Genomic DNA, 14,138 nt, shown 5'->3' with positions numbered 1-14,138 from the left:
TCCTTACTTTAAAGGCGTGATCTGCTGTCGTCCATTTTCTTACAGTAATATCATCCATACAATAAATACGTAAACGTATTCCTACAGTAATATATTTTTCGGAAATCTATTCCAACAATCGTATTGGATCCTTAATGCTCCTCAACTTTGAACTTGTTATGTTTTATAATTATTTTGATAAAAGCGTCACTTATGAGTCTGATGTAGACGAAAAGTGCGTCTGGCGTACTAAATTATAATCCTGGTACTTTTGATAACTATTTAACTTAATACCACCTATGGTTTACTGCTTTCAAGCAATGGTTATCTCTTTGAAATACAAATATACTAGTTAACAATATTACAGTAGTTGTTACTGAGAGTTGAAACAAAACCTTCTATATGATATAAGTCCTAAGTTGATAAACATTTCAGTATTTGTTCCTACCGAAATAAATTGACAGTTTATAATGGGTTATTTTTTCTAGTCAGGACAGTTATTTTAGCACTTTATAACAATGCTTCAAGAGGAACGTTGTTAGTAAAAGACGATACTTATATACTTCTAATGCTAGATGAAGTAAAATGTATGTTTAATTACATAAGTAAAAACAAAATCAAAATAAAAGGGAATAAAATTAATACTCTTATTAAATGATAAAAAGATGTTTCATTTGAGGCAGTCGTATTGTTGATATTTTAAATGCAGGTCGATACTACAAAAACGAAACTAAACGAGATTGATATTTAAATATAATGTGCCTTGACATTTGAAGTGTACATGGAAATAGATATATACAATCTACGCGGAAGAAAAACTATAGGGATTTCCTGTTTGATTTTTCATTCTGCTGATGAACTGATGAAAAGTAAGTACTCGCTATAATTATTTTACGAGAAAGGATATATATACTGGAACATATAACTCCAAAGGTTATGTTTTTTTTTAAATATATTAATATGCGTCATTATCTTTTATACATTAACAACTGATATCAAAAAGAAATATTTAACACATAAGCTTAAACATTCGATATCCGTCGTTAACTCAATCACAACTTTTATAGTCTAGGGACAAATGAGAGGTTGCTATTGTATGATTTTACCAATTTGTCTTTGTGTGTAAAGACATCGAGTCTATTTATGTCGTTGAGTTTGTTTTCTTAGAATATACCATTTTTATATTCTTATTTGGCAGTGTTATGTTTATATTTTAAAATGTATAATGACTAGGTCACACAATCATGGATTTGAGGCTGGATTAGCTACGGATACTATTCAGCATCATTCGAGGCAATCTGTATCAGTCCGTAGATATCCGTATTGTCGTCGTAGTCATACGTAGTAGATCGTAGTATTACTTGTATATCATTGACCATTTTGAACATGCGCAAATTTTGACTCCTTACTAAACCGTATAAAACCGTACTAATCCGTTATAGTCCTTATCAAATCCGTATTAATCAGTTCTTACTCGTAGGCCTAAATGATTGCTACGGCTAGTTTCGGAGAATTATGTACTATAACGATTACACCATGTATATTGGTAAGGATACAAAACGATTTGTTACGAATGTGCCGCGTATTGAACGGCACGTTTTTATTACGTTTGTTACGGCCAGAAATCGCCTTTAAATTGTAGCCAACAAAAGACACAAATCAATAGTAAAATTTAACAATATTTAATATACAAAAGTTTACAAAAGGTATTACACAAATATTACTGTTAACTTAACTGTCAAAATATGAGTCCAATCTGTTATCTTTATCTGTATCCGGAAATCTTTCGGAATCCAATTTGAATATTATGTTCACTACTAATGTCACAATCCAGTATGATGTTGTTTGTAGAATAAAAGGGTCAATCCAAATGCTGTGAATACTAATGTCTATCAATGTCTATGTCCAAGTTCAATTATAATTATGAGAGTTCAACTTTAGTGTCTGTATATATATTGTTGTGACGGAACATTCTAGAACACGCTAAAACGGAATGTGCCAGAAAGTTACAACGGAAGTTTCTAGTAAAAAGTAGAAGTTTAAATTACGCATCTTTTATAAGGATCATTCTAGAATCGTCAAATAGAAAGTTCCAATCATTCAATAAGTATCTGTGATTGTTCCAGTGATTTCTAAACTGCACAGTTATAAGATTATTTGGTAAACAACTATCAGGCCATACAACACAAATTAGGCCAACATAAATAAATACAATAATTACAATATCATAACACGTTGTGATACGGATAGATAGGTTTCTAAGAGTCTATTTAGGTTGACTACGTTACAACACGACAAAATACGGAATACTGTGGATTCTTTTACATTCGTTGGATTTTCGTGGATTGTGGAAACCTCGAATTTTAGTAGATATTCAATTTCAATATTCTGCCAAAGTCTAGATACAACTTAATAGAAATTTGTTTCTCGTTGAACATTGAAACTCGTTGTTAACCTGTACCCAGAAAACCCACGAAACCCACGAATATTGGTTCCGACGAATAAAATGAATCCGCAGTATTATGACTTTCACGACGACAGGCTGACATAAGGCTAGCTTCTGTATAAATACTTCATACCTATAGAGCCATATAGCTACTTATTCTGTGTCTTGACGTTGATGTATACATAATGATTATCCAACATGAATAATCAATAACTGCTGTTTGCAAATAATTGGCTGGAACTCGATATTGATATGGCACAAAATGATAGGACAGGGTCGAGAGACTTGATGACAGATGTAGAGGTCACAGGAGTCAGAGTGGAAGGTGGTCTAGAGACTGATTTCCCTATCCATGGCCAGTTTGAGCCCCTTATGACTTCATTATGTGCGAAAAATTCAGCTACATTTAAGAACTTTGAAAGAATAGTCCTAAATATGTTTCAAGAACTGCTACATGGCATTGGTCCGAGGATTACGAATAACACCACATTGTACAAACAGCCAGATAAACGATTTATTTAACAAGATCGAAAAATAATCTCAATTAACTGCCTATATAGAAATAATGAATAACGAAATAAATTATAGGAATGTGACGGTTTGTACTATTTCGTTTCAGACCGTTCTCATTCGTACTAACCCTTACTTATACCGTAGTAAACCTTTGTTTGTCCGCAGTACATACGTATCGACACGTGCCGTTGCGTACTAAACCGTGTCATTTCCGTATTTTACCGTGTCTTACCGTAAGAACCGGTATGTCGCCAGAATGAACCCGTCCTTTATTATCCGTGGTAGTAACGTCAAAACCCGTAGTCATACCGTTGTGAATCCGTATATGATCCGTATAAGACTACGGAGATTCCATTTCCTTGATCATCCGTGAGATTTACTCCGTAGCGGATCCGGTGTGGTGATCCGTGAATGTGTGACCTAGGCATCACATGCTTACCTACTTTGTAAGCGTGTTAGCACACAAACTAAAATTGAAACGATTCATATGCCAATTTCCCTCGAACTTAGAAGTATATGGCATATTGCTGGATTGTGGTTTCTGCGTTTATTAAAAATAAGATGAACAGGTTTTGACATTTCATAAGTAAATTGCAGTGTTACAAAAAGATATATTCTCATTTCAGTCATGGCGACTAAAGATTCAAATAAATCAAAGAGCAAAGAAGATCAAGGGAGAATTATTATACACAAACACACAAAAGACAAACAAAATGTAATATTTGGGGAAGACATAAATAGTCCAGGAAATGCTAGCAAAACGAAACCAGGGTCAAGTATGAGAACATCAAAAATAAAATCACATGCAGGGTCGTTTGCAACGTCTTTACCAACAACTATTGGAAAAGCAAACCGACTAGATCAAGGAATTTCAAGATCAAATAACAAAGCTGATAAAGAATTGGATAGTAAAAGTCGAAGTCTCACATATTTATCAAAAGAACCAAACATAACTGAAGTTCAGTTAAATGGTGGAAGCACAACAAAGGTAATCAGATTACTTAGATTTTATACATGCATATGACAAAGTTTATAGCTAGAAAACGTATATCATAGTAAAACTCGTTTGAGTCTTTTTTACGTCATTGGCTTTCTTACATTACACCCCCATATTTTTTTATTCAAAAGATATCAATAATACATGTTAAAGTCGAAGTATACATCTTTTGATAAGTTTGAATATTTTTAAAATTATTTGATTTTCTGATTCATGGGAAATAATTATCAAAGGTACCAGGATTATAATTTAATAAGCCAGACGCGCGTTTCGTCTACATAAGACTCATCAGTGACGCTCAGATCAAAACAGTTAAAAAGCCAAACAAATACAAAGTTGAAGAGCATTGAGGACCCAAAATTCAAAAAAAATGTGCCAAATACGGCTAAGGTAATTTACTCCTGGGCGTAAGAATATCCTTAGTTTTTCGAAAAATTCAAAAGTTTAGTAAACAGAAAACTTATAAAATGACCATATAATTGATATTCATGTCAACACCGAAGTGCTGACTACTGGGCTGGTGATACCCTCGGGGACGAAACGTCCACGAGCAGTGGCATCGACCCAGTGGTGTAAATAATTATCAAAGGTACCAGGATTATAATTTAATACGCCAGACGCGCGTTTCGTCTACATAAGACTCATCAGTGACGCTCAGATCAAAACAGTTAAAAAGCCAAACAAATACAAAGTTGAAGAGCATTGAGGACCCAAAATTCTAAAAAAATTGTGCCAAATACGGCTAGGGTAATTTACTCCTGGGTGTAGGAATATCCTTAGTTTTTCGAAAAATTCAAAAGTTTTGTAAACAGAAAATTTATAAAAATGACCATATAATTGATATTCATGTCAACACCGAAGTGCTGACTACTGGGCTAGTGATAATAGTGTATATCATTAAGCGGCAAATGCAGCGTATATACATAAATAGATTCACGAATATAGAAAGCGCAAAAATCGACTAAGAAAAAAATACTTCTCTTAATCCAGTACACACTTAATTTAGTATGCCTCAAGTCAGAACTATGACAATTGTCTTCTATTACTTAGATGTGTTTGAACTTTTTTGTTATTTTGTCATTTGAAAGAAGACTTTTCGGTTTCCTTGTCCCTGTCGTTATTTGTAATTTAAATTTAAGAAATAGTACGTTATTGCTGTGAACATATCTGTTTGATGATGTGAAAGTTATTGTGAGCTCATCTTAGCTATTGATTTTTATCAAACTTTAGATTTTTTTGTATTGATCTTAGTTTTGTCCCCGGAAGTGTAAGTGCTATACATATCCGTTGATCAGTATTCAGATTCAGATTCAGAACGATTATAACTGCATACAACATTTATCAGGTTTATTTAACACCAAAAAATACCGCCGAGTTACGTTATCATGCACTTCACCTTAAAAGTACGAGATTAAAACAATGAACCTCATTTATAAAGGATACGGATTTTAGTGGGACAAGACGAGTAATTCTGGAACCATTAATTTACGTATGCTCGAGTTCAAACGTTTGAAAATCCAAAATATGTCAAACGTTCTTGGTATCAATACCAAAAGACATAGAGATATCAATTTAGTGTATATATGAAGTATAATGACAAGATTCGCGAACTGTAAGTTTACAGTCAAAACGTATCATTTAGATTACATTTATATTGAATGAGTAATCCGCATCTAAACTGACTACGCATACCTTATATTGATAAGAAGGTTTAGTAATTTGTTTTCCTTACAAACGTTCAAAATGGGGTTTTTGTACGAGGGAAATACAAGTACGCAATAAATATATTCTGACACAAAATCTTCTTTTCAGAATAAATATTAAGTCTTTTTATTATATATTTATTATATTTCACGTTATCTCATTTAAATTAAAATGTTTATTTCGTTTAAGATTTCAATTCCAGGATTACCATCGACAGACACCTGTCATGAACAGTTAACGACGAAAACAACTAATTGTATCAGCAAGTCAAAGCTGAGAGAATCAGACGATACGAGAACTGTCGAAAAATCCAACAATATTGCTCCTTCACTCGCTATCATAAATAGTAATATATCTGGCACTAACCATATTTCAGCTATAAGTTCGAAATCTGAGGATGGAATAGCAAAGAAGTCTTTAGTCAATAGCGTGTCATCTCAAAGTGAAAGTTTTTCAGAGGATGATTTCCGTAAAATGAAAAATTCGACGGGACAAACTGCTGAAGTAGAATGCAGAAATTCTGGAGCAACCCCGAAAATATTAAAAGAGGAAAAGGCCTCCCCGAAACAAACCAATACCGGCTCAAATTTCAAAGAAGATACTTCTTTTATTGAAGTCTTTGCATCAACGGATAGTATTGTCGATTTAACTGTAGATGTGATACTCAGTAGTGAAGATTCCTCAATACAAAGTGGCGGTATTATTGCTAAAATCATCGCTGAAAAGGGAGGCCCTCTACTGGACGTATGTAAAGATTGTTTGAGGAAAATGCATCCGAGCATTCTTAACTGGGCATTTCAACCAACTCCAGCAACAGGAAAATTGAAATGTAAACACATTTTCCATGCGGTTGTACCTCAGTTTTCCAGACAAAAGCAATCTAACTGGGTAGATGGACTTGAATCTCTTCTTTTTGATATCTTTTCAAGAACAGAGCATATGGGATACGAATCAATAGCTCTTCCAGTAATTGGCACTAGAAAAGGTGGTGCACCGATTGATTTCGTAATTGATTTAATTTGCGCAAGCATTGATAAGTTTGCGACGACTAAAACGTCAATCAAAGGGCTTCGAACTGTGATGATAGTCCATCCTGATAAAAGAGTGGTAGATACTATAGAGCATAGTGTAAAAAGTTCAAGAACATGTCTCCTTACGCTTAAACCTGTACAGTCACTGAAGGCAACACAAGACAATGGAAAGTCCTACTTTCTAAGTGTGGTTGATATACAAAAAGACACGTGCCCTGTTTGCATGGAAGAACTAGCGAGTTCAAAATTAAAACAGCTTTCTAGATGCAAGCATATATTTTGTAAAATATGTATTGAGAAGTGCTTTATACAAACACCTGCTTGTCCAGTGTGCAACATGGTGTACGGCAAACTAACCGGAAATCAGCCAGACGGAATCATGATCGAATGCTTCCAAAATGATATCCATCTCAAAGGTTATAAAAAATGTGGGGTCATCAAGATTTTCTATTCATTTCTTGATGGGAAACAATTGGTGAGTATTCTGAGAATGTAATACAAAAGTAAAGTCGAGATCGAGATCGAGATCGAGAGAGAGAGAGAGAGAGAGAGGGAGAGATCGAGAGAGAGAGAGAGAGAGAGAGAGAGAGAGTGTGAGAGAGAGAGAGAGAAAAGTAACGCGTATACTAAAAGTCTATATTCTTTTACCATCATTTATCATTTAATTCCAATAAAACATAGGCTGCACAACACCAAAAATAAAAATTGGCAAATGGGTTTGTGATGCGAAATAAAGTGTCATAATCTACGCACATTTTAACATGGGTACTAATTACATTTGCCAACATGTAACACTTTGATAACCCTTACTAAAAAGATATTATCAAATATAATGTTCATGTTGATACAAGCACCACGCATGGTATGAATAAATTATTTCGAATTTGTAACATTTGAAGGACATGTTTTTCAAAAGTGTCACAATTGTCACGTGTGGATAGGGATCAATTACCTAACAGATCCCCTGAGATAACCCAATATTTAGTGGGTTTTTGTTAATCAGAATTAAATGTATTTTGTGGTTGTTTTTCTTGTCTTTTGTTAAATACATTTCGATTCATTAGTTTCGAATGTTCAATTGGTACTTTCCACTTATCTATTCTTTTTAAGTATAGTTTTAATACACACAAGGGTGCTGCATTTTTTATTTGTGTATTTAATAAAATAACTTGAAACACTCCATATTATTTTCTGAGACATCAAGACAAAATGAAAGAATCATCGTATCTGCCATTTTCAATTCGACGAAATAAAATTAAAAAAAAAAAAATCCCAATCTGAAGCTATTACAAACTCCATAGTAGAGACGGTGTGTTGGATTATTAAAAGTCAAACTGAGTCGAAATCCTCACAAACAAGTCTTACAATGTCAAAGGACAAACTTCAATTCATCGAATTATAACAAAAAGTAAATACACAAAAATACTGAACTCCGATGAAATTCAAAAAGGAAAGTCCCAAATCAAATGGCAAAATCAATACTTCAAACACATCAAACGAATGGATAACAACTGTCATATTCCTGACTTGGTACAGGCATTTTCTTGGTGGATTGAACCTAGTTTTATAGCTAGAGAAACCTCTCACTTGTATGACAGTCGCATTTGTAGGGTACTATGGATAAGACGTACATTTGTAGGGTTCTATGTATAAGACCTTCGAACATCAACTTAAACTACCGGTTAACCGGTTAATCGGTCGAATGATTATCCGAGTAACCGGTTAGGCAAAACTGTACGATTGGACAATACTACTATTTATATTTACGTTTATAGATCTGCATAAAGCGTTCATTGTATATTATTTAATTATAATTATATTCCATAAGCAAGGTCAACCAAACCCAGGTAAAGTTTACAGAGGAACTAAACGGACAGCCTACTTACCAGACAACACAGAGGGACAGAAGGTTCACAGGTTACTGAGACGTGCCTTCCAACAACGAATTCTCTTTACGATTGGCAGTTCTAGGACAACTGGAAAAGAAGACGTGGTCACATGGAACGATGTTCATCATAAAACAAGAATAGATGGAGGACCTGCTAGGTAAATATAATATGAGATTTGTCAACATAATAAACAGGGGACTTGAGAGGTAACAATACGATTGGTTTGGTTAATATAATAGTCGTAGTACCTGCAAGTTAATTATAATATCAGATTTGTCAATATAATAGATGGAGTACATAGGACCTGCGAGGTAATTTTGACATTAGATTGGTCAACATATAAAAGACGTAGGACAGATGGCGTGTGAGGTAGCTACAATACCAGATTTGTCAACATCATAGTCATTTATTCCATTTCCGTTCGTTTGTAGATATTGTAATCTGATAAAACTACCATGTGTGTTAACGTTGCAGACACACCGAGTATGTGTAAATGTTCCAACACAAAAGGATATCTACAAGCTACATTACTTATTTAAGACAAGCAATACTGTCGACATCTAATTTGACTGCATGCTCAGTAAAACACATTTTTTTCCAAAAGCTGTTTTTTTTCTTTCAGGTTTGGATATCCAGATCCAGGATATATTTCACGTGTCCTTGACGAACTTGCTGCAAAAGGAATTACAGAAGAATAATTCTTTTGTGAAATCGCTCGTTTTTGACTCCACTTGGGTATCATTGCATCAAATTGGTTTATAATACTGCATACATCTTATATTGTCTACGTCATCATATGCGTTTTAATTTCAATATTGTATTCACTTTCGGTGTGGGAATTTTAAGAGCAAATGACATTATTGTAAAAGTACTGTAAATGAGAGTCAATGTTTTTTTTGTAAAAAATGAGAGAATTTTCCATTCTTGGAAATATTTGTTTTTTTTCAAATTGTTTTCTGTTAAATTGCTTCACTGTTGTTAATTTGACAAATATTAGAGAGTTTTAGAGAAGAAATGATTTATGGTTAACATACTAGTCATGATTTCTTTGATCTATTCATTATTTTGATTGAATGAAATGTTTGTGTTTTTAATGCATGTTATATTGGTTACGGTTATACAGGTTATGTAGTGCTCATTTTATGTTTGAATGTGCATCTATTTTTTATTGTTATTAAATGAATCAGAAATTTATACTTAATTGTATCATTACATTTTTTATGTTGTGTATCTTCTTGTAAATTTCTTACCATTCTATTTTATCATATTTATACTTGTCCTTGCTTACATTGCTAATTATAGTTGTATATGTCAAACAGCGAGTTTAAAAGCATAACCCATCGCATATTCTGTAAAAATTCAAATTCATGAACAAAGTAAAACTTTTTATATTGTATACAGGACAATAGAAGACAAGTGTGGACAGATCTAGTGTTAACATGCATGTCTCTGGTAAATTAACGTTCAGAAAATTGGACACTGTATCAATCAGTTCATATGTATAATACTATAATGGGTCTCCTGCACAAAATTTGAATTATGAACGAATAAACTAGTTTTGCCAAGCTCAGTTCTCTAATACTGTTGTTACATATATATGGTCGATCAAATGCTTCTTTGCAGACAAAAAATTTGCGAATGTCATTTTTTAATTTAATAACGTCTTTCTGAAATTGATCCGACGGACAGATTTTCGAACAGACAAAAAAGATTGAGTAAATCAAGTCCTTTAAGTAAATAAAACAAGGTGTAAAGTTTTAAAAAAATATGTGTATATCAACTATCCCAATAAGCTACAATTCAGATCCGTTCTAAATCAATATTTTCTGCAATCATTTTATAACGATCCATATGAATATCATTATACTGTCTAGTATGCAAAAAAACAAACAATACTACATGCACTGGCATATTATTACAGTCTGCAGTGCACTTTGGTGTCCGCTTTCATAGACGATACACTTGTATAACTTCCAAATTATAGCCTCGTATGAGTCAGAACAGATTTATAAGATTGTGCAAAAGAAACATGGTCACATAATTAAACTTCTGAATAACGATTATACTAGTATCAATCAAAGTGTTTCACAGGCATTTGTCTCAGATTTTTTTTGTATATATACCTTAATATATAAATAACTCGTCTAAACATCAACCCAACAATGTTAGATCTGTAAAGTTGCTTTCGCAAATTTTTGTTCTTCCCTCGCCGGGATTCGAATCCATGCTACTGAGGTATCGTGACACCAAATTACCTGCACTGTAGCCGTCCCGCTACACCACACGACTACCTGGGCTTCATAAAAATGAAGCTTTTGATGGCCGGGTGTTACCTTTCCACGTCAGTTTTAATCTAGCGTCGTACTACAGTACATGATATATAAGGCATGGAGATGTTATTTATATAAATATATAGGGGTGGGGGGTTCTGGAACAAATAAATGTTAAGTGAACGAATACCATTTGCATTCCAGAAGCAATTTGTTTTACTCTCTAATTATTATTTTTAATTCGTATATTTCAATAATTGTATTCGTCCAGGGAAAGTCACATGTTAAATTATCATTTCGAAGGTAAATAGAAAACGGCGGATTACAAAAAGCAAAGTGCACGGTTATTTTTAGAATATCTAAAATAAAAAAACGATATAGACTGTATGCCGTCGTTGTCATGAATAGCAATATAATATTTCCCTTAGAAAGTAACCAAAAAAAAGCGTGCAATAAATTCCAATATTGCACTAGTAGTTAGTGCAATAAATCTTCAAAATTGATGACGTCATCAACGACAAGATCTTAGTTTAAACCAGTGTTTACTTTCAAATATTATATTGACAACATATTTGTTACGTTCGGAGGACGTGTTTTTCAACAGACTGTCGGCATCCCAATGGGAACAAACTGTGCCCCTCTACTTGCCGACTTGTTTCTTTATTATTATGAGGCTGACTTCATGCAGGAACTTCTTAGGAAGAAAGATAAGAAGTTAGCAATATCCTTTAACTCTACTTTCCGCTATATGTGGAACGCATCTATCCCATCGAATTGGAGATAAAGGATACTACAGATAGAGTAAAGTCGGCTTCATATCTTGACTTACATCTAGAAATTGACAATGAGGGTCGGTTGAAAACAAAACTTTACGACAAAAGAGATGATTTCAGCTTTCCAATTGTGAACTTTCCATTTCTAAGTAGCAACATTTCAGCAGCACCTGCATACGAGGTATATATCTCCCAATTGATACGATATTCCCGTGCTTGCATTTCCTATCATGATTTTCTTGATAGAGGGTTACTGCTCACAAGGAAGCTATTAAACCAAGAGTTCCAAATGGTGAAGTTGAAATCATCCCTTCGTAAATTTTAGGGACGCCATCACAAGTTGGTTGACCGTTATGGAATAACCGTTTCACAAATGATATCGGATATGTTCCTTACGTCGTAACTACAATCCCATTCCCTTTCATGAATGTGACCTACCGAATTAGACTATTAACCGGATTTGTAATTACATAAGCAACACGACGGGTGCCACATGTGGAGCAGGATCTGTTTACCCTTCTGGAGCACATAGATCACCCCTAGTTTTTGGTTGGGTTCGTGTTGTTTATTCTTTAGTTTTCTATGTTGTGTCATGTGTGCTATTGTTTTTCTGTTTGTCCTTTTCATTTTTTGCCATGGCGTTGTCAGTTTGTTTTAGATTTATGAGTTTGTCTGTCCCTTTGGTATCTTCGTCCCTCTTTTGCTATACAATAAAAGGGTTATTGCATGAATATTGGGGAATATTGTCCCTCGTAGAACATATATTATTCTACTCGTGACAATATTCCCCAATATTCATGCAATAACCCTATAATATGATATACATGGTATTAAAAGTAAAATAAAAAATTACTGAACTCCGAGGAAAATCGAAAACAGAGAGTTCCAAATCAAATAGCAAAATCAAATGACAAAACCCATCAATCGAATGGACAACAACTGTCAAATTCCTGACTTGGTACATTTTCAAATGTAGAGAACATGGTATGTATGACATGTATAAAATCCAATAAAATAGATCTATTACACTGACGATTATGATGCAAATAACTATGATCGGAAATTGACAAATTTGTCTCGCCTCAAAGAAATCGAGGAGATGAGACTACATGTAACTTTGAAAATTTTGAAAATTTTGAAAAAGTGACACGTTTAAAAGTTATGAAAAATCAATGAGATTCAGTATACAATGTTTTATTCAAATTGGTATTTCTCATTTTTCAGGGTGATTTTATTGCATTCTATAAATGCAACATCGTTTGTTAACGTTCATTCCGATTGGATGATTAACGTTGGCAATTTTAATGGCATCAATTCACAATTGATGCTATGAATATCTACGCGCAAGCGCAGACGACTTATCATACTTTTGATTTATGATTTGACGTTTTTTCTGTCAACGCGTCGCCAGCTGTTTTCTGCTAACGCGTCGCCGGAATCACATCACCAATTGATGCCGTCGGAGCTTCAAATACAATACAGTTATCTCCTAATTATACATTCAGTCATTGTTCATTTACTATGAATTGTTTGTGATGTTTAAAATACTTGTCAAGTTAAAAACAAATTAAATAAAATTATATAAAACAATTCAGAATATGAGTATGGTGAAGAGGAACAGTGAGAATCCTGTACTGGAAACATCATTAAGTATCATTAATTCATTTAAAAGTGGCGGAGGACATTTGAGCGCATTGATAGGACATTTTAGCGAGGAAAAAATCGGACGTTTTCGCGCCAAAGTAGAACCCATTTCAGCGCCTGATTTTTAACCCATTTTAGTAAAAATTGAAATTGTCAATACCCATTTTGGCGAAATATTTAAACCCATTATAATGTATGATAATCGAAAATAACTTTAAAAGACAGTACAATATAAAACATATGATGTCCATTAAAATACAGAACTATATGTCTATAAGATTGAATCAAATGTTAAACGTTAGTTCTAGCCTGGAACTTAAATCCTAGGGAATTTACGTAATGGACACTGGATATACACCCTGTGAATTTAGTGTTGAATTGTTAAAAGTAAGAACAGCAAGAAGTTGAATTGTGCAAACATTCTATGATTGTGCATGATAGAAAGTTTGTTAATTTTCAGTGCCTAGCTCAGCTTATACTAGGTTCCATTTTATACTGAGGTCTTCTATTATTTTAAATCAAGCTAGTTTGTTACAATAACAGTCTGAACACTGATGAATAGAAAACAAAGTGTGCCAGTAAAATCCACAATTTATCAGAATTCGTGACATAGATGCATTTATTGTTATCATCGCAACCTGTGTGTAGATTATTTTATTTTTTATTTTAATTCCGCTTTAAGTTAGACAATCCTACATGGATATATGCGGATGGTGCAGCTCTACTTTATTTGATAGAAACTTGAAAATAGGAAGGAAAAAACTTTGAATGGTTTATGAGAAGGTTCATGTTTTAAGTTATAAAATTGAAAATGGAAATGGGGAATGTGTCAAACGGAGACAACAACCCGACTAAAGAGCAAACACAACTGAAAGCCACCAGTCGTCAAAGC

At 33.6% G+C, this 14,138-nt stretch overlaps 1 protein-coding gene across 3 annotated transcripts; it reads left to right on the top strand.

Annotated features, from left to right (window-relative positions):
• The first annotated feature begins 722 nt into the window (after positions 1-722).
• On the top strand, positions 723-10,129 carry LOC134691199 (uncharacterized). Of its 3 annotated transcripts, none has more exons than XM_063551527.1 (5): positions 723-848; positions 3,565-3,926; positions 5,829-7,145; positions 8,499-8,716; positions 9,182-10,129. In XM_063551527.1, the coding sequence occupies exons 1-5, from the start codon at positions 761-763 to the stop codon at positions 9,255-9,257; spliced, it is 2,061 nt and encodes a 686-aa protein (XP_063407597.1). In that variant the 5' UTR covers positions 723-760; the 3' UTR covers positions 9,258-10,129. The 3 variants fall into 3 exon arrangements, with proteins under 3 accessions (XP_063407597.1, XP_063407599.1, XP_063407598.1); XM_063551529.1 differs by having other exon boundaries at positions 835-912; XM_063551528.1 differs by lacking the exon at positions 723-848 and adding an exon at positions 947-1,064.
• Positions 10,130-14,138: the final 4,009 nt, after the last annotated feature.

This window comes from Mytilus trossulus, chromosome 11 (assembly GCF_036588685.1).
Source record: "Mytilus trossulus isolate FHL-02 chromosome 11, PNRI_Mtr1.1.1.hap1, whole genome shotgun sequence".
Taxonomy (NCBI): domain Eukaryota; kingdom Metazoa; phylum Mollusca; class Bivalvia; order Mytilida; family Mytilidae; genus Mytilus; species Mytilus trossulus.
Note: the sequence above shows the minus strand (reverse complement) of the source record. Positions and strands in the feature narration are given on the sequence as shown.